The sequence below is a fragment of the Pseudoliparis swirei genome, unplaced genomic scaffold (genome assembly GCF_029220125.1).
Source record: "Pseudoliparis swirei isolate HS2019 ecotype Mariana Trench unplaced genomic scaffold, NWPU_hadal_v1 hadal_27, whole genome shotgun sequence".
Classification (NCBI taxonomy): Eukaryota; Metazoa; Chordata; class Actinopteri; order Perciformes; family Liparidae; genus Pseudoliparis; species Pseudoliparis swirei.
The window spans coordinates 288,752-313,466 of record NW_026613263.1 but is presented as its reverse complement, the minus strand read 5'-3'; the positions used below and the strand labels follow the sequence as shown (position 1 = coordinate 313,466).

At 49.2% G+C, this 24,715-nt stretch overlaps 1 protein-coding gene across 1 annotated transcript in view; it reads right to left on the bottom strand.

Annotated features, from left to right (window-relative positions):
* Positions 1-2,029: 2,029 nt before the first annotated feature.
* The window catches only part of tjap1 (tight junction associated protein 1 (peripheral)), a 45,089-nt gene continuing 22,403 nt past the window's right edge, over positions 2,030-24,715 (bottom strand). The window contains 9 exon segments of the mRNA XM_056410816.1: positions 2,030-3,330; positions 6,994-7,159; positions 7,161-7,220; positions 7,222-7,471; positions 7,474-7,531; positions 8,304-8,405; positions 15,986-16,093; positions 20,550-20,616; positions 22,407-22,568. Of these exon segments, the coding sequence (XP_056266791.1) occupies positions 2,833-3,330; positions 6,994-7,159; positions 7,161-7,220; positions 7,222-7,471; positions 7,474-7,531; positions 8,304-8,405; positions 15,986-16,093; positions 20,550-20,616; positions 22,407-22,568 (1,471 nt within the window). The 3' untranslated portion in view covers positions 2,030-2,832.

Sequence of the window (24,715 nt, the reverse complement as noted above, 5' to 3'; positions counted from 1 at the left end):
TCAATAGGTCAGTGGATCAATAAGTCAGTGGATCAATAGGTCAGTGGATCAATAAGTCAGTGGATCAATAGGTCAGTGGATCAATAAGTCAGTGGATCAATAGGTCAGTGGATCAATAGGTCAGTGATACTTCAATCAATAAGTAATCACCGATTGATTACTTATTGAAGTACGGAAGCTCAAGAGGGCCAGAAACACAAAGATGTTACGCAACATCCACAAAAATAAAAGGTTGTTTTATAAAACAATACACATATATACAGGACTGTCTCAGAAAATTAGAATATTGTGATGAAGTTCTTTATTTTCTGTAATGCAATTAAAAAAACAAAAATGTCATGCATTCTGGATTCATTACAAATCAACTGAAATATTGCAAGCCTTTTATTCTTTTAATATTGCTGATTATGGCTTACAACTTAAGAAAACTCTAAAATCCTATCTCATAAAATTTTAATATTTCCTCAGACCAAGTAAAAAAAAAGATTTATAACAGCTGAGTGTTTGTCAAGGCTCAGGAAACCCTTGCAGGTGTTTCCAGTTAATTAGACAATTCAAGTGATTTGTTTAATACCCTACTAGTATACTTTTTCATGATATTCTAATATTTAGGAGATAGGATATTTGAGTTTTCTTAAGCTGTAAACCATAATCAGCAATAAATCAGAATAAAAGGCTTGCAATATTTCAGTTGATTTGTAATGAATCCAGAATGCATGACCTTTTTGTTTTTTTAATTGCATTCCAGAAAATAAAGAACTTCATCACAATATTCTAATTTTCTGAGACAGTCCTGTATACACATATATATATACACATATATATATACATACACATATATATATACATACACACATATATATACACATATATATATACACACATATATATATATATATACACACATATATATATACATATATATATATACATACACATATATATACACATATATATATACATATATGTATACACATATATATACATACACATATATATACACATATATATATATACACATATATATATATATATATATATATATATATGTATATATATACATATATATATATACACATATATATATACATATATATACAAATATATACATATATATATATATATGTGTATATATATACACATATGTGTATATATATACAAATATATGTATACACATATATATACACATATATATATGTGTATACATATATATACATATATATATGTGTATATATATGTGTATACATATATATATATATATATATATATACACATATATATATATGTATATATATATACACAAATATATATATCCACATATATATATACATATATATTTGTGTATATATATATGTATCCATATATATATATTTGTGTAAATATATATATACACATATATATATATACACATATATATACATATATATATATATGTATACATATATATATCATATATATATACAGGACTGTCTCAGAAAATTAGAATATTGTGATAAAGTTCTTTATTTTCTGTAATGCAATTAAAAAAACAAAAATGTCATGCATTCTGGATTCATTACAAATCAACTGAAATATTGCAAGCCTTTATTCTTTTAATATTGCTGATTATGACACAAGAAAACTCTAAAATCCTATCTCATAAAATGTTAATATTTCCTCAGACCAAGTAAAAAAAGATTTATAACAGCTGAGTGTTTGTCAAGGCTCAGGAAACCCTTGCAGGTGTTTCGAGTTAATTAGACAATTCAAGTGATTTGTGTAATACCCTACTAGTATACTTTTTCATGATATTCTAATATTTAGAGATAGGATATTTGAGTTTTCTTAAGCTGTAAGCCATAATCAGCAATAAATCAGAATAAAAGGCTTGCAATATTTCAGTTGATTTGTAATGAATCCAGAATGCATGACATTTTTTTTTTTGCATTACAGAAAATAAAGAACTTCATCACAATATTCTAATTTTCTGAGACAGTCCTATATGTATCCATATATATACATATATATTTGTGTATATATATATATACACATTTATATATGTATCCACATATATATGTATCCACATATATATATACACATATATGTGTGTATATATATGTGTATATATATATATATACATATATATACACATATATATCGATCATATTAATATTCTGGTGATTATCTTTCAAAATAAAAGCCATGTTTCTGACACTAACAGGCTTCCGTAGAACCAAACCACAACAAAACATCAAACTATAACGACTAAGCCCCGCCCCCTGGTCCGTGAACAGCCAATCAGGTGACTCAGTAAAAACGTGAGAGGAGTAGAGACGAGAAAACAAAATTCTGACCTCCAGCTCGGCGTCGTACTCGCAACCTTCCAGAGAGTGTGTGTGTGTCTCATCTGTTTTCTTCAAAATAAAAGCTTCTGGTCAGGAAACACATCTTTTCTTCTTCTCTGACAACACGGCAACAATACACACATATATATATGTATATTTATATATGTACATAATATATATGATATATATATATAATATATATCTATATAATATGTATATATATACATATATTATATATATAAAAAATATGTATGGAATTATATATGTATATATCCAACATGTTAGTTTCATGTATATGATTCTCATTTATCTTTAAAAATACTGTTACAAGTTTAATGTGACTATTAAAAAAACACACACACAAACACAAACACACACACACACACACACACACACACACACACACACACACACACACACACACACACACACACACACACACACACACACACACACACACACACACACACACCTCCTGGTGGGGTACAGGTGGTTGCCATGGCGGCGGTCAGTCCAGCAGCGTGCCTTGCTCCTGGGCTCGGGTCAGGCTGTCCTTGCGGTGCAGGTGGTGGACGCCCATCCTCTTGGGGCTCCTCTGCGGGCGCTGCGGGGGGGCGGCGGCGAGGGGGGCGTCGAGATCCAGGAGGCGGGGCGAGATGACGGGCAGGGCGGGGGGGAGGACGTCACTCTCCTCCTCTAACTCCTCCCAGCGGGGCCTCCTCGCCCCGCCCGGGCGGGCCTCGGTGTCCAGGCTGGAGCCGCGACTCGGCGTCCAGCTCCGCGCCGACGAGCCCTCCTCGCCGTCCGAGTAGGCGGCCCGGTGGCGGTCGGAGGCCCCGCCCCCCCCCCCCCTCCTCTGCAGCTCCTGCGCCGTGTGGCTGCTGAAGGAAGTGCGCTGGGCCGCCGCGCCGCCGCCGGCCGGCGCCATCTTCTCCACGAACATCCGCTGCCAGTTGGCCAGCAGGTCCTCCTCCGAGCTGCCGGAGCTCGCCAGCACGCTGAGCGCCTGAGGGGAGGGGCTTAGGTCAGCTCACAGGCTCCGCCCACACACACACATCAGGAGGACTCACTCTGTACTGGTCTAGTGGTCTCGTGGTGGTCTCATGGTCTAGTGGTGGTCTCGTGGTGGTCTCGTGGTCTAGTGGTGGTCTCGTGGTCTCGTGGTGGTCTCGTGGTCTAGTGGTGGTCTCGTGGTCTAGTGGTGGTCTCGTGGTGGTCTCGTGGTCTCGTGGTGGTCTCGTGGTCTAGTGGTGGTCTCGTGGTCTCGTGGTGGTCTCGTGGTGGTCTCGTGGTCTAGTGGTGGTCTCGTGGTCTAGTGGTGGTCTCATGGTCTCGTGGTGGTCTCGTGGTCTAGTGGTGGTCTCGTGGTCTAGTGGTGGCCTCGTGGTGGTCTCGTGGTCTAGTGGTGGTCTCGTGGTGGTCTCGTGGTCTAGTGGTGGTCTCGTGGTGGTCTCGTGGTCTAGTGGTGGTCTCGTGGTCTAGTGGTGGTCTCGTGGTGGTCTCGTGGTCTAGTGGTGGTCTCGTGGTCTAGTGGTGGTCTCGTGGTCTAGTGGTGGTCTCGTGGTCTAGTGATGGTCTCGTGGTCTAGTGGTGGTCTCGTGGTGGTCTGGTGGTCTCGTGGTGGTCTTGTGGTCTAGTGGTGGTCTTGTGGTCTAGTGGTGGTCTCGTGGTCTAGTGGTGGTCTCATGGTGGTCTCGTGGTCTAGTGGTGGTCTCGTGGTCTAGTGGTGGTCTCATGGTGGTCTCGCGGTGGTCTCGTGGTCTAGTGGTGGTCTCGTGGTCTGGTGGTGGTCTTGTGGTCTAGTGGTGGTCTCGTGGTGGTCTCGTGGTCTGGTGGTGGTCTTGTGGTCTAGTGGTGGTCTCGTGGTCTCGTGGTGGTCTCGTGGTGGTCTGGTGGTCTCGTGGTGGTCTGGTGGTCTCGTGGTGGTCTCGTGGTCTCGTGGTGGTCTCGTGGTCTAGTGGTGGTCTTGTGGTGGTCTGGTGGTCTCGTGGTGGTCTTGTGGTGGTCTGGTGGTCTCGTGGTGGTCTGGTGGTGGTCTGGTGGTCTCGTGGTCTCGTGATGGTCTCGTGGTGGTCTCGTGGTCTGGTGGTGGTCTTGTGGTCTAGTGGTGGTCTCGTGGTGGTCTCGTGGTGGTCTGGTGGTGGTCTCGTGGTCTGGTGGTGGTCTTGTGGTCTGGTGGTGGTCCTGTGGTCTCGTGGTGGTCTGGTGGTGGTCTCGTGGTCTCGTGGTCTGGTGGTGGTCTCGTGGTCTTGTGGTGGTCTCGTGGTCTGGTGGTGGTCTTGTGGTCTCGTGGTGGTCTCGTGGTGGTCTGGTGGTGGTCTGGTGGTCTGGTGGTGGTCTCGTGGTCTGGTGGTGGTCTCGTGGTCTCGTGGTGGTCTGGTGGTGGTCTCGTGGTCTGGTGGTGGTCTCGTGGTCTCGTGGTCTGGTGGTGGTCTCGTGGTCTGGTGGTGGTCTCGTGGTCTGGTGGTGGTCTCGTGGTCTCGTGGTGGTCTGGTGGTGGTCTCGTGGTCTGGTGGTGGTCTCGTGGTGGTCTCGTGGTCTAGTGGTGGTCTCGTGGTCTGGTGTTGGTCTCGGTCTGGTGGTGGTCTCGTGGTCTGGTGGTGGTCTGGTGGTGGTCTCGTGGTCTGGTGGTGGTCTGGTGGTGGTCTCGTGGTCTGGTGGTGGTCTCGTGGTCTGGTGTTGCGGGTCCTAGAGTGGTCTGGTGGTGGTCTCGTGGTCTGGTGGTGGTCTGGTGGTGGTCTCGTGGTGGTCTGGTGGTGGTCTCGTGGTCTCGTGGTGGTCTGGTGGTGGTCTCGTGGTCTAGTGGTGGTCTCGTGGTGGTCTCGTGGTGGTCTCGTGGTCTGGTGGTGGTCTCGTGGTCTGGTGGTGGTCTGGTGGTCTGGTGGTGGTCTGGTGGTGGTGATCTCCGTGGTCTGGTGGTGGTCTCGTGGGGTCTGGTGGTGGTCTGTGGTGGTCTGGTGGTGGTCTCGTGGTCTGGTGGTGGTCTGGTGGTGGTCTCGTGGTCTGGTGGTGGTCTGGTGGTGGTCTCGTGGTCTGGTGGTGGTCTCGTGGTCTGGTGGTGGTCTCGTGGTCTGATGGTGGTCTCGTGGTGGTCTTGTGCTGGTCTGGTGGTGGTCTCGTGGTCTCGTGGTGGTCTCGTGGTCTAGTGGTGGTCTCGTGGTCTGGTGTTGGTCTCGTGGTCTGGTGGTGGTCTGGTGGTGGTCTCGTGGTCTCGTGGTCTGGTGGTGGTCTCGTGGTGGTCTCGTGGTCTCGTGGTCTGGTGGTGGTCTCGTGGTGGTCTCGTGGTGGTCTCGTGGTCTAGTGGTGGTCCTGCAGGTGGTCTGTGGTGGTCTGCGTCTGGTGGTCTGGTGGTGGTCTCGTGGTCTCGTGGTGGTCTCGTGGTGGTCTCGTGGTGGTCTCGTGGTCTCGTGGTGGTCTGGTGGTGGTCTCGTGGTCTGGTGGTGGTCTCGTGGTCTGGTGGTGGTCTCGTGGTGGTCTCGTGGTGGTCTCGTGGTCTGGTGGTGGTCTCGTGGTGGTCTGGTGGTGGTCTCGTGGTCTGGTGGTGGTCTCGTGGTCTGGTGGTGGTCTCGTGGTCTGGTGGTGGTCTCGTGGTGGTCTCGTGGTGGTCTCGTGGTCTGGTGGTGGTCTGGTGGTGGTCTCGTGGTCTGGTGGTGGTCTGGTGGTGGTGGTCTTGGTCGTGGTGGTCTGGTGGTGGTCTCGTGGTCTGGTGGTGCTGTGGTGGTGGTCTGGTGTGGTGGTCTCGTGGTCTGGTGGTGTGGTCTGGTGGTGGTCCTCGTGGTCGTGGTGGTCTGGTGGTGGTCCCGTGGTGGTCGGTGGTGGTCTCTGTGGTGGTCTGGTGGTGGTCTCGTGGGTCTGGTGGTGGTCTCCTGGTGGTGGTCTCGTGTGGTCTGGTGGTGGTCCTTCTGGGTGGTCTGGTGGTGGTCTGGGTCTGGTGGTCTCGTGGTCTCTGGTCTGGTGGTGGTCTGCATCTGGTGGTGGTCTCGGTGGTCTGTGGTGGTCTGTGGTGGTCTTGGTCTGGTGGGGGTCTGGTGGTGGTCTGTGGTAGGTGGTCTCGTGGTCTGGTGGTGGTCTGTGGTCTCGTGGTCTAGTGGTGGTCTCGTGGTCTGGTGGGCCTGGTGTTGGTCTTGTGGTGGTCTGGTGGTTCCTGTGGTCTATGGTGTCTGGTGGTGGTCTTCTGGTGGTCTCGTGGTGGTCTGTGGTGGTCTGGTGGTGGTCTCGTGGGTCTGGTGGTCTCGTGGTGGTCTGGTGGTGGTCTCGTGGTCTGGTGGTGGTCTCGTGGTCTCGTGGTGGTCTGCGGTGGTGCTCGCGGTTCGTGGTGGTGTGGTGGTCTGTGGTGGTGGTCTCGTGGGTAGTCCGGTGGTGGTCCTGCGGGGTTCGGCGGTGTTCAGGAACGCTGCAGGCCTGGTGGTGGTTCGGTTCGGTGGTGGTTCCGCGGTGGTCTCGTGGTTCGCGGTGGTCTGCAGTGTCTGGTGCAGGTCTGCGGCGGTTCGGTGCGGTTCGCGGTTCGGCAGGTTCGCAGGTCTGGCAGGTCTCTCGGTGAAACTGGTGGTTCGGTGCAGGTCCGCGGTCTGGTGGTGGTCCGGTGGTCTGGTGGTGGCTGCGGGTCTGCGGTCTCGCAGGGTTCCGGTGGTCTGCAGGTCTGCGGTCTCGCAGGTCTCGAACCCGGTACCTGTGGCGGGCTGCTGAAGGGGCTGGACTGGCCGGACAGCGGCTCGCTGGGCTGCCCCTGGCCGAGGGCGGCGCGCGGGCGCCCGAGGGAGTGGGGCGGCTACGCCTGCAGCCCCATGGAGATGGCCTGCCGCGTGGCGTAGGTGCAGTTGGGCATGGCAGTTTCAGATTCGACCCTTGTCGCCGGACCAGAACTCGATGAGCCTGCGCCCCGGCAATGGGCGGGGGCGGCACGTCAGCCGAAGGCCCCGCCGTTTCTCGCCGCCCGACTGCCCGTCCAGGCTGCTCTGGCTGCGGCGATTCGCGAAAGCGCAAAGCGCGCGCCTCGCCGCGTTCCACGCGGACGAACACGCCCGACGCCGGCCGCTGCGGAAGGCCGGACTGAGCCGAGTTCAGGACCAGCGGCTCCGGCTTCTCCAGCACGCGGGCGATCACCGAGGCCGGGACCACGGCGGCCGGGGCCAGGACCGCGGGGGGCGGGGCCTGGGCGCCGGGGTGAGCTCGCCAGGGGGTTGGATCAGGTGCTTGTTCAGGCTGTCCTGCAGTTTAGAGCACACACACACACACAGACACAGACACACACAGACACACACAGGTTACACACACACAGACACACACACACACACACACACACACAGACACACACACACACAGACACACACACACACACACACACACACAGACACACACACACACACACACACACACACACACACACACACACACACACACACACACACACAGACACACACACAGACACACATATATACAGACACACACACAGACACACACAGACATACATACAGACACACACACACAGACACACAGACACACACACAGACACACACACACATCATTACAACACACATTGGCCACACAGACACACACACACACAGACACACACAGACACACACACAGACACACACACAGACACACACACACACACACAGACACACATATATATACATACACACAGACATACACAGACATGCCACACACAGACACAGACACACACACACACAGCACACACACACACACACAGATACACACACAGTATACATACATACACACACAGACACACACATATTAATACACACACACATACACACACAGAGAGACAGACAGACACACACACACAGACACACACACATACACACAGACACACAGACACACACACACACACACACACACACACACACACAGACACACACACACACACACACAGACACACACACACACACACACAGACACACAGACACACACATATTAATACACACACACAGACACACAGAGACAGACAGACAGACAGACAGACAGACAGGTACTCACATCAGCAAACTTGTGGTCCCTGAAGTGAGACTTGTTGCACTTCAGCAGCCTCACCGCCAGGTTACAGTCCTGCCTGTAGCGCTCCTGAGGGCAGAGGCAGCCAATCAGAGTCCCTCAGTCCTAGTCCCAGTCCTAGTCCCTCAGTCCTAGTCCCAGTCCCTCAGTCCTAGTCCCAGTCGTCCCAGTCTCAGTCCAGTCCTGGTCCACAGTACTAGTCCCAGTCCCTCAGTCCTAGTCCCAGTCCTAGTCCCTCAGTCCTAGTCCCAGTCCCTCAGTCCTAGTCCCTCAGTACTAGTCCCAGTCCCTCAGTACTAGTCCCAGTCCTAGTCCCAGTCCCTCAGTACTAGTCCCAGTCCTAGTCCCTCAGTCCTAGTCCCAGTCCTAGTCCCTCAGTCCCAGTCCCAGTCCCTCAGTCCTGGTCCCCAGTCCTCAGTCCCAGTCCTCAGTCCTAGTCGGTCCTAGTCCCCAGTCCTAGTCCCAGTCCTCAGTCTCAGTCCCAGTCGTCTAGTCCCAGTCCTCAGTACTAGTCCCAGTCCTCAGTACTAGTCCCAGTCCTAGTCCTCAGTCCTAGTCCCAGTCCTCAGTCCTTGTCCTAGTCGCCCCAGTCCTAGTCCTCAGTCCTAGTCCCAGTCCTCAGTACTAGTCCCAGTCCTCAGTACTAGTCTCAGTCCTAGTCCTCAGTACTAGTCCTCAGTACTAGTCTCAGTGCTAGTCCTCAGTACTAGTCCCAGTCCTAGTCCTCAGCCTAGTCCCAGTCCTCAGTACTAGTCCCAGTCCTCAGTACTAGTCCCAGTCCTAGTCCCAGTACTTCAGTCCCAGTACTAGTCCTCAGTACTAGTCCCAGTCCTAGTCCCTCAGTACTAGGTCTCAGTCCTAGTCCAGTCCAGTCCTCAGTACTAGGTCCAGTCCTAGTCCTCAGTCCCAGTCCTAGTCCTCAGTCCAGTCCCAGTCCCTCAGGTCCCAGTCCTAGTCCTCAGTAGTCCCAGTCCTAGTCCAGTCAGTCCCTCAGTCCTAGTCGAGTCCTCAGTCCTAGTCCCAGTCCCTCAGTACTAGTCTCAGTCCTAGTCCCTCAGTACTAGTCCTAGTCCCTCAGTCCCAGTCCCTCAGTCCTAGTCCCAGTCCTAGTCCCTCAGTACTAGTCCCAGTCCTAGTCCCTCAGTCCCAGTCCCTCAGTACTAGTCTCAGTACTAGTCCCTCAGTACTAGTCCCAGTCCTAGTCCCTCAGTACTAGACCCAGTCCTAGTCCCTCAGTACTAGTCCCAGTCCTAGTCCCTCAGTCCCAGTCCTAGTCCTACTCCCAGTCCCAGTCTCAGTCCCAGAGTCCCAGTCCTAGTCCCTCAGTACTAGTCCCAGTCCCAGTCCCTCAGTACCAGTCTCTAGTCTCAGTCGTAGTCGGTCCTCAGTCCTAGTCCCTCAGTACTAGTCTCAGTCCTAGTCCCTCAGTACTAGTCCTAGTCCCTCAGTCCCAGTCCCTCAGTCCTAGTCCCAGTCCTAGTCCCTCAGTACTAGTCCCAGTCCCTCAGTACTAGTCTCAGTCCCTCAGTACTAGTCTCAGTCCCTCAGTCCCAGTCCCTCAGTATTAGTCTCAGTCCATCAGTCCTCGTCCCTCAGTACTAGTCTCAGTCCCTCAGTACTAGTCCCAGTCCTAGTCCCTCAGTACTAGTCTCAGTCCCTCAGTACTAGTCCCAGTCCTAGTCCCTCAGTCCTAGTCCCAGTCCCTCAGTACTAGTCCCAGTCCTAGTCCCTCAGTACTAGTCTCAGTCCCTCAGTCCTCGTCCCTCAGTCCTAGTCCCAGTCCCTCAGTACTAGTCCCAGTCCTAGTCCCTCAGTACTAGTCTCAGTCCCTCAGTCCTCGTCCCTCAGTACTAGTCTCAGTCCCTCAGTACTAGTCCCAGTCTGGTCCCAGTCTCTCAGTACTAGTCTCCAGTCTCAGTCCTCAGCTAGTCTCCAGTCCTAGTCCTCAGTCTCAGTCCCAGTCCATCAGTCCCAGTCCCCAGTCCTCAGTCCCTCGGTCCAGTCCCAGTCCTAGTCCTCAGTCCAGTCCTAGTCCCTCAGTCCTAGTCCCAGTCGTCCCAGTCCCAGTCCCTCAGTACTAGTCCCAGTCCCTCAGTACTAGTCCCAGTCCTAGTCCCTCAGTCCTAGTCCCAGTCCCTCAGTCCTAGTCCCAGTCGTCCCAGTCCTAGTCCCTCAGTACTAGTCCCAGTCCCTCAGTACTAGTCCCAGTCCTAGTCTCAGTATAGTCCTCAGTACTAGTCTCAGTACTAGTCCCTCAGTACTAGTCCCAGTCCTAGTCCCTCAGTCCTAGTCCCAGTCCCTCAGTACTAGTCCCAGTCCCTCAGTACTAGTCCCAGTCCTAGTCCCTCAGTACTAGTCTCAGTACTAGTCCCTCAGTACTAGTCCCAGTCCTAGTCCCTCAGTACTAGACCCAGTCCTAGTCCCTCAGTACTAGTCCCAGTCCTAGTCCCTCAGTACTAGTCCCAGTCCTAGTCCCTCAGTCCCAGTCCTAGTCCCTCAGTCCTAGTCCCAGTCCCTCAGTACTAGTCCCAGTCCTAGTCCCTCAGTACTAGTCCCAGTCCTAGTCCCTCAGTACTAGTCCTAGTCCCTCAGTCCCAGTCGTAGTCCCTCAGTCCTAGTCCCAGTCCCTCAGTACTAGTCTCAGTCCTAGTCCCTCAGTACTAGTCCTAGTCCCTCAGTCCCAGTCCCTCAGTCCTAGTCCCAGTCCTAGTCCCTCAGTACTAGTCCCAGTCCTAGTCCCTCAGTCCCAGTCCCTCAGTACTAGTCCCAGTCCTAGTCCCTCAGTCCCAGTCCCTCAGTACTAGTCTCAGTCCCTCAGTCCTCGTCCCTCAGTACTAGTCTCAGTCCCTCAGTACTAGTCCCAGTCCTAGTCCCTCAGTACTAGTCTCAGTCCCTCAGTACTAGTCCCAGTCCTAGTCCCTCAGTCCTAGTCCCAGTCCCTCAGTACTAGTCCCAGTCCTAGTCCCTCAGTACTAGTCTCAGTCCCTCAGTCCTCGTCCCTCAGTCCTAGTCCCAGTCCCTCAGTACTAGTCCCAGTCCTAGTCCCTCAGTACTAGTCTCAGTCCCTCAGTCCTCGTCCCTCAGTACTAGTCTCAGTCCCTCAGTACTAGTCCCAGTCCTAGTCCCAGTCCCTCAGTACTAGTCCCAGTCCTAGTCCCTCAGTACTAGTCCCAGTCCTAGTCCCTCAGTCCTAGTCCCAGTCCATCAGTCCTAGTCCCCCAGTCCTAGTCCCAGTCCCTCAGTCCTAGTCCCAGTCCTAGTCCCTCAGTCCTAGTCCCAGTCCTAGTCCCAGTCGTCCCAGTCCTAGTCCCTCAGTCCTAGTCCCAGTCCCTCAGTACTAGTCCCAGTCCCTCAGTACTAGTCCCAGTCCTAGTCCCTCAGTACTAGTCCCAGTCCCTCAGTACTAGTCCCAGTCCTAGTCCCTCAGTCCTAGTCCCAGTCCCTCAGTACTAGTCCCAGTCCCTCAGTACTAGTCCCTCAGTACTAGTCTCAGTACTAGTCCCAGTCCTAGTCCCTCAGTCCTAGTCCCAGTACCTCAGTACTAGTCCCAGTCCCTCAGTACTAGTCCCAGTCCTAGTCCTCAGTACTCAGTCTCAGTACTGGTCCTCAGTACTAGTCCCAGTCCTAGTCCTCAGTACTCAGTCCCAGTCCCTCAGTATTAGTCCCAGTCCCAGTCCCTCAGTACTAGTCCCAGTCCTAGTCCCTCAGTACTAGTCTCAGTACTAGTCCCTCAGTACTAGTCCCAGTCCTAGTCCCTCAGTATAGTCTCAGTACTAGTCCTCAGTACTAGTCCCAGTCCTAGTCCCTCCGTACTAGTCCCAGTCCTAGTCCCTCAGTCCTAGTCCCAGTCCTAGTCCCCCAGTCCTAGTCCCTCAGTCCTAGTCCCAGTCCCTCAGTACTAGTCCCAGTCCCTCAGTACTAGTCTCAGTCCTAGTCCCTCAGTACTAGTCCCAGTCCCTCAGTACTAGTCCCAGTCCTAGTCCCTCAGTACTAGTCCCTCAGTACTAGTCTCAGTACTAGTCCCTCAGTACTAGTCCCAGTCCTAGTCCCTCAGTCCTAGTCCCAGTCCCTCAGTACTAGTCCCAGTCCTAGTCCCTCAGTACTAGTCTCAGTACTAGTCCCTCAGTACTAGTCCCAGTCCTAGTCCCTCAGTACTAGTCCCAGTCCTAGTCCCTCAGTCCTAGTCCCAGTCCTAGTCCCCCAGTCCTAGTCCCTCAGTCCTAGTCCCAGTCCCTCAGTACTAGTCCCAGTCCCTCAGTACTAGTCTCAGTCCTAGTCCCTCAGTACTAGTCCCAGTCCCTCAGTACTAGTCCCAGTCCTAGTCCCTCAGTACTAGTCCCTCAGTACTAGTCTCAGTACTAGTCCCTCAGTACTAGTCCCAGTCCTAGTCCCTCAGTCCTAGTCCCAGTCCCTCAGTACTAGTCCCAGTCCTAGTCCCTCAGTACTAGTCTCAGTACTAGTCCCTCAGTACTAGTCCCAGTCCTAGTCCCTCAGTACTAGACCCAGTCCTAGTCCCTCAGTACTAGTCCCAGTCCCTCAGTACTAGTCCCAGTCCTAGTCCCTCAGTACTAGTCCCAGTCCTAGTCCCTCTGTACTAGTCTCAGTACTAGTCCCTCAGTACTAGTCCCAGTCCCAGTCCTCAGTACTAGTCTCAGTACTAGTCCTCAGTCCTCAGTCCCAGTCCTAGTCCCTCAGTACTAGTCCCAGTCCTAGTCCCTCTGTACTAGTCTCAGTACTAGTCCCTCAGTACTAGTCCCAGTCCTAGTCCCTCAGTACTAGACCCAGTCCTAGTCCCTCAGTACTAGTCCCAGTCCTAGTCCCTCAGTACTAGTCCCAGTCCTAGTCCCTCTGTACTAGTCTCAGTACTAGTCCCTCAGTACTAGTCCCAGTCCTAGTCCCTCAGTACTAGTCTCAGTCCCTCAGTCCTCGTCCCTCAGTACTAGTCTCAGTCCCTCAGTACTAGTCCCAGTCCTAGTCCCAGTCCCTCAGTACTAGTCCCAGTCCTAGTCCCTCAGTACTAGTCCCAGTCCTAGTCCCTCAGTCCTAGTCCCAGTCCATCAGTCCTAGTCCCCCAGTCCTAGTCCCAGTCCCTCAGTCCTAGTCCCAGTCCTAGTCCCCCAGTCCTAGTCCCAGTCCCTCAGTCCTAGTCCCAGTCGTCCCAGTCCTAGTCCCTCAGTCCTAGTCCCAGTCCCTCAGTACTAGTCCCAGTCCCTCAGTACTAGTCTCAGTCCTAGTCCCTCAGTACTAGTCCCAGTCCTTCAGTACTAGTCCCAGTCCTAGTCCCTCAGTCCTAGTCCCAGTCCCTCAGTACTAGTCCCAGTCCCTCAGTACTAGTCCCTCAGTACTAGTCTCAGTACTAGTCCCAGTCCTAGTCCCTCAGTCCTAGTCCCAGTACCTCAGTACTAGTCCCAGTCCCTCAGTACTAGTCCCAGTCCTAGTCCCTCAGTACTAGTCTCAGTACTAGTCCCTCAGTACTAGTCCCAGTCCTAGTCCCTCAGTACTAGTCCCAGTCCCTCAGTACTAGTCCCAGTCCTAGTCCCTCAGTACTAGTCCCAGTCCTAGTCCCTCTGTACTAGTCTCAGTACTAGTCCCTCAGTACTAGTCCCAGTCCTAGTCCCTCAGTACTAGTCTCAGTACTAGTCCCTCAGTACTAGTCCCAGTCCTAGTCCCTCAGTACTAGTCCCAGTCCTAGTCCCTCAGTCCTAGTCCCAGTCCTAGTCCCCCAGTCCTAGTCCCTCAGTCCTAGTCCCAGTCCCTCAGTACTAGTCCCAGTCCCTCAGTACTAGTCTCAGTCCTAGTCCCTCAGTACTAGTCCCAGTCCCTCAGTACTAGTCCCAGTCCTAGTCCCTCAGTACTAGTCCCTCAGTACTAGTCCCAGTACTAGTCCCTCAGTACTAGTCCCAGTCCTAGTCCCTCAGTCCTAGTCCCAGTCCCTCAGTACTAGTCCCAGTCCTAGTCCCTCAGTACTAGTCTCAGTACTAGTCCCTCAGTACTAGTCCCAGTCCTAGTCCCTCAGTACTAGTCCCAGTCCTAGTCCCTCAGTCCTAGTCCCAGTCCTAGTCCCCCAGTCCTAGTCCCTCAGTCCTAGTCCCAGTCCCTCAGTACTAGTCCCAGTCCCTCAGTACTAGTCTCAGTCCTAGTCCCTCAGTACTAGTCCCAGTCCCTCAGTACTAGTCCCAGTCCTAGTCCCTCAGTACTAGTCCCTCAGTACTAGTCTCAGTACTAGTCCCTCAGTACTAGTCCCAGTCCTAGTCCCTCAGTCCTAGTCCCAGTCCCTCAGTACTAGTCCCAGTCCTAGTCCCTCAGTACTAGTCTCAGTACTAGTCCCTCAGTACTAGTCCCAGTCCTAGTCCCTCAGTACTAGACCCAGTCCCTCAGTACTAGTCCCAGTCCTAGTCCCTCAGTACTAGTCCCAGTCCTAGTCCCTCAGTACTAGTCTCAGTACTAGTCCCTCAGTCCTAGTCCCAGTCCTAGTCCCTCAGTACTAGTCCCAGTCCTAGTCCTCTGTACTAGTCCCAGTCCTAGTCCCTCAGTACTAGTCTCAGTACTAGTCCCTCAGTACTAGTCCCAGTCCTAGTCCCTCAGTACTAGACCCAGTCCTAGTCCCTCAGTACTAGTCCCAGTCCTAGTCCCTCTGTACTAGTCTCAGTACTAGTCCCTCAGTACTAGTCCCAGTCCTAGTCCCTCAGTACTAGTCTCAGTACTAGTCCCTCAGTCCTAGTCCCAGTCCCTCAGTACTAGTCCCAGTCCTAGTCCCTCTGTACTAGTCTCAGTACTAGTCCCTCAGTACTAGTCCCAGTCCTAGTCCCTCAGTACTAGACCCAGTCCTAGTCCCTCAGTACTAGTCCCAGTCCTAGTCCCTCAGTACTAGTCCCAGTCCTAGTCCCTCAGTACTAGTCTCAGTACTAGTCCCTCAGTCCTAGTCCCAGTCCCTCAGTACTAGTCCCAGTCCTAGTCCCTCTGTACTAGTCCCAGTCCTAGTCCCTCAGTACTAGACCCAGTCCTAGTCCCTCAGTACTAGTCCCAGTCCTAGTCCCTCAGTACTAGTCTCAGTACTAGTCCCTCAGTACTAGTCCCAGTCCTAGTCCCTCAGTACTAGTCTCAGTACTAGTCCCTCAGTACTAGACCCAGTCCTAGTCCCTCAGTACTAGTCCCAGTCCTAGTCCCTCAGTACTAGTCCCAGTCCTAGTCCCTCAGTACTAGTCTCAGTACTAGTCCCTCAGTACTAGTCCCAGTCCTAGTCCCTCTGTACTAGTCTCAGTACTAGTCCCTCAGTACTAGTCCCAGTCCTAGTCCCTCAGTACTAGTCTCAGTACTAGTCCCTCAGTCCTAGTCCCAGTCCTAGTCCCTCAGTACTAGTCCCAGTCCTAGTCCCTCTGTACTAGTCTCAGTACTAGTCCCTCAGTACTAGTCCCAGTCCTAGTCCCTCTGTACTAGTCTCAGTACTAGTCCCTCAGTACTAGTCCCAGTCCTAGTCCCTCAGTACTAGTCTCAGTACTAGTCCCTCAGTACTAGTCTCAGTACTAGTCCCTCAGTACTAGTCCCAGTCCTAGTCCCTCAGTACTAGACCCAGTCCCTCAGTCCTAGTCCCAGTCCCCCAGTCCTAGTCCCAGTCCCTCAGTCCTAGTCCCAGTCGTCCCAGTGCTCACGTTGAGCTCCTCCAGCCGGTCGATGGCGTTCCTGGCCTCCAGCAGTTTGGTGGTGAGCTCCACGGTTTCCTGGTCCATCGTCTTTTTGTCCCTCTCCACCTTCCGTAGCTGTGGGAGGAGCATGGACATGACATCACCGCGAGCCAATCGGGAGGCTGAAGGGAGGCGGGACTCTCATCTTCTAGGTAAACAAAGGTCCTCAATAACTAATCGATCAACAACAACAACAACATAGGGAAACCTTTTGTTTTAGATTCTGTAAATCTAATGTTTGACTTTCACACAGATTTCATCTCATAACGTCACATTTGATTATAAATATTTAAAGTAGATAAAGTTCAACACATTACCAGGATTTAATATTCATTCTAACAATAACAAAGGAAATAGTTCGACTCGTGGTTTCAGACACCAAAGAAGAAGACGGAGGAAGACGAGGAGGAGGAAGAACATGAATGAAACGCAACTGCATGAACCCATGTCTGACTGATGGCCGCCTGATGAAGATGAAGAACATGAAGATGAGTCCTCAGCAGCAGGAGAGAAGAGGAGACAAGAGGCAGAAGATGAACAGGAAGTGGCCAGACGCCAACAGGAAGTGGCCAGACGCCAACAGGAAGTGGTATGACGCCATGTTGGAGTGACATCATCACACAGGAGACGGACAGGAAGAATCACGTATTTGTGACGACTACGATGTCCTTCAAAGACACGAGGAACTAGCAGAGGACAGAGGAGACATAGAGAGGAGACGAAGAGGAGAGACAAAGAGAGGAGAAAGGAGACAAAGAGAGGAGAGGAGACAAAGAGAGGAGAGAGGAGAGGAAGAGGAGAGAGGAGACAAAGAGAGGAGAGTAGACAAAGAGAGGAGAGAGGAGACAAAGAGAGGAGAAAGGAGAGGAGAGAGGAGACAAAGAGAGGAGAAAGGAGACAAAGAGAGGAGAGAGGAGACAAAGAGAGGAGAGAGGAGACAAAGAGAGGAGAGAGAAGACAAAGAGAGGAGAGAGGAGACGGAGAGGAGACAAAGAGAGGAGACAAAGAGAGGAGAGAGAAGACAAAGAGAGGAGAGAGGAGACAAAGAGAGAAGACAAAGAGAGGAGACAAAGAGAGGAGACAAAGAGAGGAGAGAGGAGACAAAGAGAGGAGAGAGAAGACAAAGACAGGAGAGAGGAGACAAAGAGAGGAGAGAGGAGACAAAGAGGAGAGAAAGAAAGAGAGGGAGAGAGGAGACAAAGAGAGAAAGGAGACAAGAGGAGAGAGGAGACAGGAAGAGGAGAGGAGGACAAAGAGGAGAGGAGACAGGAAGAGAGGAGAGGAGACAAGAGGAGAGAGGAGACAAAGAGAGGAGAAAGGAGAGGAGAGGAGAGAGGAGAGAGGAGATGAGAGAGGAGACAAAGAGAGGTGCCAAAGAGAGCAGAGAGGAGACAAAGAGAGAAAACAAAGAGAGAGAGGAGACAAAGAGAGGAGACAAGACAAAGAGAGGAGAGAGGAGACAAAGAGAGGAGAGAGGAGACAAGAGAGAAGAGAGAGGAGACAAGAGAGGAGAAAGAGGAGACAAAGGAGAGAGGGAGAGAGAGGAGAGAGGAGACAAAGAGAGGAGAGGAGACAAAGAGAGGAGAGAGGAGACAAAGAGAGGAGAGAGGAGACAAAGAGAGGAGAGAGCAAAGAGAAGAGAGAGGAGACAAAGAGAGGAGAGAGGAGACAAAGAGAGGAGAGGAGAGGAGACAAAGAGGAGAGAGGAGAGAGAAGACAAAGAGAGGAGAGAGGAGACAAAGAGAGGAGAGTGGAGACAAAGAGAGGAGAAAGGAGACAAAGAGGAGAGAGGAGAGAGAAGACAAAGAGAGGAGAGAGGAGACAAAGAGAGGAGAGAGGAGACAAAGAGGAGAGAGAGAGGAGACAAAGAGAGACAAAGAGGGGAGGGGAGACAAAGAGAGGAGAGGAGAGACAAAGAGAGGAGAAAGGAGACAAAGAGAGGAGAGGAGACAAAGAGAGGAGAGAGGAGACCAAGACAGGAGACAAAGAGGAGAGACAAAGAGGAGAAAGGAGACAAAGAGAGAGAGGAGACAAAGAGAGGAGAGAGGAGACAAAGACAGGAGACAAAGAGAGGAGAGGAGACAAAGAGAGGAGAGGAGACAAAGAGAGGAGAGGAGACAAAGAGAGGAGAGAGGAGACAAAGAGGAGAAAGGAGACAAAGAGAGGAGAGAGGAGACAAAGAGAGGAGACAAAGAGAGGAGAGAGGAGACAAAGAGAGGAGAGAGAAGACAAAGAGAGGAGAGAGGAGACAAAGAGAGGAGACAAAGAGAGGAGAGAGAGGAGACAAAGAGAGGAGAGAGGAGACAAAGAGAGGAGAGAGAGGAGACAAAGAGAGGAGAGAGAAGACAAAGAGAGGAGAGAGGAGACAAAGAGAGGAGAGAGGAGACAAAGAGAGGAGAGGAGACAAAGAGAGGAGAGAGGAGACCAAGAGAGAAAGGAGACAAGACAAAGAGAGAGGAGACAAAGAGAGGAGAGAGGAGACAAAGAGAGGAGACAAAGAGAGGAGAGAGGAGACAAAGAGAGAAAGGAGACAAAGAGAGAGAGGAGACAAAGAGAGGAGACAAAGAGAGACAAAGAGAGGAGAGGAGACAAGAGAGGAGAGGAGACAAGAGGAGACAAGAGAGGAGACAAAAGAGAGAGGAGACAAAGAGAGAGAGAGGAGACAAGAGAGAGGAGACAAAGAGGAGACAAGAGAGGAGAGAGAGACAAAGAGAGGAGAGAGACAAAGAGAGGAGAGAGGAGACAAGAGAGGAGACAAAGGAGAGAGGAGACAAAGAGGAACAAGAGAGGAGAGAGAGACAAAGAGAGGAGAGAGACAAGGAGGAGAGAGAGAGAGACAAAGAGAGGAGACAAAGAGAGGAGAGGAGACAAAGAGAGGAGAGAGGAGGAGAGACAAGAGGAGACAAAGAGAGAGAGAGAGGAGAGGAGACAAGAGAGGAGAGAGAGGGAGACAAAGAGAGGAGACAAAGAGAGAGAAGAGAGGAGAGAGAGAGAGAGAGACAAAGAGGAGAGAGGAGACAAAGAGAGGAGAGTGGAGACAAAGAGAGGAGAGGAGACAAAGAGGAGAGGAGAGGAAGACAAGAGGAGAGAGGAGACAGAGGAAGAGGAGACAAAGAGGAGAGAGGAGAGGAGACAAAGAGAGGAGACAGAGAGAAGGAGAGGAGAGGAGGAGACAAGGAGAAAGGAGACAAAGAGGAGAGAGGAGAGAGGAGACAAAGAGAGGAGAGAGAAGACAAAGAGAGGAGACAAAGAGAGGAGACAAAGAGAGGAGAAAGGAGACAAAGAGAGGAGAGAGGAGACAAAGACAGGAGACAAAGAGAGGAGAGAGGAGACAAAGAGAGGAGAGTGGAGACAAAGAGAGGAGAAAGGAGACAAAGAGGAGAGAGGAGAAAGGAGACAAAGAGGAGAGAGGAGAGAGAAGACAAAGAGAGGAGACAAAGAGAGGAGAGAGGAGACAAAGAGAGGAGACAAAGAGAGAGACAAGAGGAGGAGAGAGGAGACAAAGAGAGGAGAGAGGAGAGAGAAGACAAAGAGAGGAGAGGAGACAAAGAGAGGAGACAAAGAGAGAGAGGAGACAAAGAGAGGAGAGAGGAGACAAAGAGAGAAGACAAAGAGAGAGAGGAGACAAAGAGAGGAGACAAAGACAGGAGACAAAGAGAGGAGAGAGGAGACAAAGAGAGGAGAGAGAAGACAAAGAGAGGAGACAAAGAGAGGAGAGAGGAGACAAAGAGAGGAGACAAAGAGAGGAGAGAGGAGACAAAGAGAGGAGACAAACAGAGGAGAGGAGACAAAGAGAGTAGACAAAGAGAGGAGAGAGAAGACAAAGAGAGGAGAGAGGAGACAAAGAGAGGAGAAAGGAGACAAAGAGAGGAGAGAGGAGACAAAGAGAGGAGAGCAAAGAGAGGAGACAAAGAGAGGAGACAAAGAGAGGAGAGAGGAGACAGAAGAAAAAGAGAGGAGAGAGGAGAAGAGAGGAGACAAAGAGAGGAGAGGAGAGACAAAGAGAGGAGACAAAGAGAGCAGAGGAGACAAAGAGGAGACAAAGAGAGGAGACAAAGAGAGAGAGGAAAAGAGAGACAAAGAGAGGAGACAAAGACAAAGAGAGGAGAGGAGACAAAGAGGAGACAAAGAGAAAGGAGACAAAGAGAGAGAGGACAAAGAGAGGAGACAAGACAAAGAGAGGAGAGAGAGAAGACAAAGAGGAGAAAGGAGACAAGAGAGAGAGGAGACAAGACAAAGAGGAGAGAGGAGACAAGAGAGAGAGACAAAGAGGAGAGGAGACAAAGAGGAGAGAGGAGACAGAGAGGAGAAGAGGAGAGAAGACAAAGAGAGGAGAGACAAAGAGAGAGAGAGGAGACAAAGAGAGGAGAGAGGAGACAAAGACAGGAGACAAGAGGAGAGCAAAGAGGAGAAAAGGAGAGAGAAGACAAAGAGAGGAGAGAGGAGACAAAGGAGAGGGAGAGACAAAGAGGAAGGACAAAGAGAGAGAGACAAAAGAGGAGAGGAGACAAACAGGAAGGTGAGAGGACACAGGGAAGGTGAGAGGTTCCTGAAGGTCCTGATTGGCTCTCTGAGACGCTGTGTAGCTGTTCTGGAGTCTGCAGAGAAAGAACTGTTACTGAGCATTCTCAGGAGCCGCGAAGAGTCAAAGAGTCAGAGTAGATATATAGAAGAGGTCTTGAAGAGTCAGAGTAGATGTATAGAAGAGGTCTTGAAGAGTCAGAGTAGAGGTATAGAAGAGGTCTTGAAGAGTCAGAGTAGAGGTATAGAAGAGGTCTTGAAGAGTCAGCGTAGAGGTGTAGAAGAGGTCTTGAAGAGTCAGAGTAGAGGTATAGAAGAGGTCTTGAAGAGTCAGAGTAGAGGTATAGAAGAGTCAGAGTAGAGGTATAGAAGAGTCAGAGTAGAGGTATAGAAGAGGTCTTAAAGAGTCAGAGTAGAGGTATAGTAGAGGTATAGAAGAGTCAGAGTATAGGTATAGAAGAGTCAGAGTAGAGGTATAGAAGAGTCAGAGTATAGGTATAGAAAAGTCAGAGTATAGATATAGAAGAGTCAGAGTATAGGTATAGAAGAGTCAGAGTAGAGGTATATCAGAGGTCTTGAAGAGTCAGAGTAGAGGTATAGAAGAGGTCTTGAAGAGTCAGAGTAGAGGTATAGAAGAGTCAGAGTATAGGTAAAGAAGAGTCAGAGTATAGATATAGAAGAGTCAGAGTAGAGGTATAGAAGTCATAGAATAGGTATAGTAGTCAGAGTAGAGGTATAGTAGAGGTATAGAAGAGTCATAGAAGAGGTATAGTAGAGTAAGAGTAGAGGTATAGAAGAGTCATAGAATAGGTATAGTAGAGTCAGAGTAGAGGTATAGTAGAGGTATAGAAGAGTCAGGTATGGGTATGGAGTCAGAGTATAGGGAAAGAAGAGTCAGAGTATAGGTATAGAAGAGTCAGAGTATAGGTAAAGAAGAGTCAGAGTATAGGTAAAGAAGAGTCAGAGTAGAGGTATAGAAGAGTCAGAGTAGAGGTATAGAAGTGTCAGAGTAGAGGTAAAGAAGAGTCAGAGTATAGATATAGAAGAGTCAGAGTAGAGGTATAGAAGAGTCATAGAAGAGGTATAGTAGAGTCAGAGTAGAGGTATAGAAGAGTCAGGTGGGGTATAGAAGAGTCAGGTAGAGGTAAAGAAGAGTCAGAGTATAGATATAGAAGAGTCAGAGTAGAGGTATAGAAGAGTCATAGAAGAGGTATAGTAGAGTCAGAGTAGAGGTATAGAAGAGTCAGAGTAGAGGTATAGAAGAGTCAGAGTATAGGTATAGAAGAGTCAGAGTAGAGGTAAAGAAGAGTCAGAGTATAGATATAGAAGAGTCAGAGTAGAGGTATAGAAGAGTCATAGAAGAGGTATAGTAGAGTCAGAGTATATGTATAGAAGAGTCAGAGTAGAGGTAAAGAAGAGTCAGAGTATAGATATAGAAGAGTCAGAGTAGAGGTATAGAAGAGTCAGAGTAGATGTATAGAAGAGTCAGAGTAGAGGTAAAGAAGAGTCAGAGTATAGATATAGAAGAGTCAGAGTAGAGGTATAGAAGAGTCATAGAAGAGGTATAGTAGAGTCAGAGTAGAGGTATAGAAGAGTCAGAGTAGAGGTAAAGAAGAGTCAGAGTATATGTATAGAAGAGTCAGAGTAGAGGTATAGAAGAGTCATAGAAGAGGTACAGTAGAGTCAGAGTAGAGGTATAGAAGAGTCATAGAAGAGGTATAGTAGAGTCAGAGTAGAGGTATAGTAGAGTCAGAGTATCTAGAAGAGTCATAGAAGTGTCACAGTTGTCCCTCATGGGACAACACAATGACCTTTGACCCCGCCATCACAGATGGACCCTGGACCTGATCCGGATCAGAGTCCTTACCTGCGGAACTTGTCCCTCATCTTGTCTAGGTCGTCTCTGGTCCGGCTTAGCTCCGCCTCCATGTAGTGGCGGCCGCCGTCAAACTCCGCCTCTATGGCCTCCATCTTGTGGGTGGAGAGTGAGAGGCGGCGCTGTAGGTCCTCATTCTGCTGCTGGAGGATTCTGGGTAAAGGGAGGAGGGGTCAGAGGTCAGAGGTCAGGACAGGGAGACGGTGGATTAGTTGTTTAAACCATGAAGTACCTTTAAACTACTGCGAGTACACATAGTACTCTATACTGTACTACTGTGGGTACACATCGTACTCTATAATGTACTACACCTAGAGGTACACATAGTACTCTCTAATGTACTACACCTAGAGGTACACATAGTACTCTATAATGTACTACATCTAGAGGTACACATAGTACTCTATAATGTACTACATCTAGAGGTACACATAGTACTCTATAATGTACTACACCTAGAGGTACACATAGTACTCTATAATGTACTACATCTAGAGGTACACATAGTACTCTATAATGTACTACACCTAGAGGTACACATAGTACTCTATAATGTACTACATCTAGAGGTACACATAGTACTCTATAATGTACTACACCTAGAGGTACACATAGTACTCTATAATTTACTACACCTAGAGGTACACATAGTACTCTCTAATGTACTACACCTAGAGGTACACATAGTACTCTATAATGTACTACACCTAGAGGTACACATAGTACTCTATAATGTACTACATCTAGAGGTACACATAGTACTCTATAATGTACTACACCTAGAGGTACACATAGTACTCTATAATGTACTACATCTAGAGGTACACATAGTACTCTATAATGTACTACATCTAGAGGTACACGTAGTACTCTATAATGTACTACACCTAGAGGTACACATAGTACTCTATAATGTACTACATCTAGAGGTACACATAGTACTCTATAATGTACTACACCTAGAGGTACACATAGTACTCTATAATTTACTACACCTAGAGGTACACATAGTACTCTCTAATGTACTACACCTAGAGGTACACATAGTACTCTATAATGTACTACACCTAGAGGTACACATAGTACTCTATAATGTACTACATCTAGAGGTACACATAGTACTCTATAATGTACTACACCTAGAGGTACACATAGTACTCTCTAATGTACTACACCTAGAGGTACACATAGTACTCTATAATGTACTACATCTAGAGGTACACATAGTACTCTATAATGTACTACACCTAGAGGTACATAGTACTCTATAATGTACTACACCTAGAGGTACACATAGTACTCTATAATGTACTACATCTAGAGGTACACATAGTACTCTATAATGTACTACACCTAGAGGTACACATAGTACTCTCTAATGTACTACACCTAGAGGTACACATAGTACTCTATAATGTACTACACCTAGAGGTACACATCGTACTCTATAATTTACTACACCTAGAGGTACACATAGTACTCTATACTGTACTACATCTAGAGGTACACATAGTACTCTATAATGTACTACACCTAGAGGTACACATAGTACTCTATAATGTACTACACCTAGAGGTACACATAGTACTCTATAATGTACTACACCTAGAGGTACACATCGTACTCTATAATTTACTACACCTAGAGGTACACATAGTACTCTATAATGTACTACACCTAGAGGTACACATAGTACTCTCTAATGTACTACACCTAGAGGTACACATAGTACTCTATAATGTACTACTGTGGGTACACATCGTACTCTATAATGTACTACACCTAGAGGTACACATAGTACTCTCTAATGTACTACACCTAGAGGTACACATAGTACTCTATAATGTACTACACCTAGAGGTACACATAGTACTCTATAATGTACTACACCTAGAGGTACACATAGTACTCTATAATGTACTACACCTAGAGGTACACATAGTACTCTATACTGTACTACATCTAGAGGTACACGTAGTACTCTATAATGTACTACACCTAGAGGTACACATAGTACTCTATACTGTACTACATCTAGAGGTACACGTAGTACTCTATAATGTACTACACCTAGAGGTACACGGGTACTCTATAATGTACTACATCTAGAGGCACACATAGTACTCTATACTGTACTACATCTAGAGGTACACATAGTACTCTATAATGTACTACACCTAGAGTACATAGTACTCTATACTGTACTACACCCAGGTACACATAGTACTCTATACTGTACTACACCTAGAGGTACACATAGTACTCTATAATGTACTACACCTAGAGGTACACATAGTACT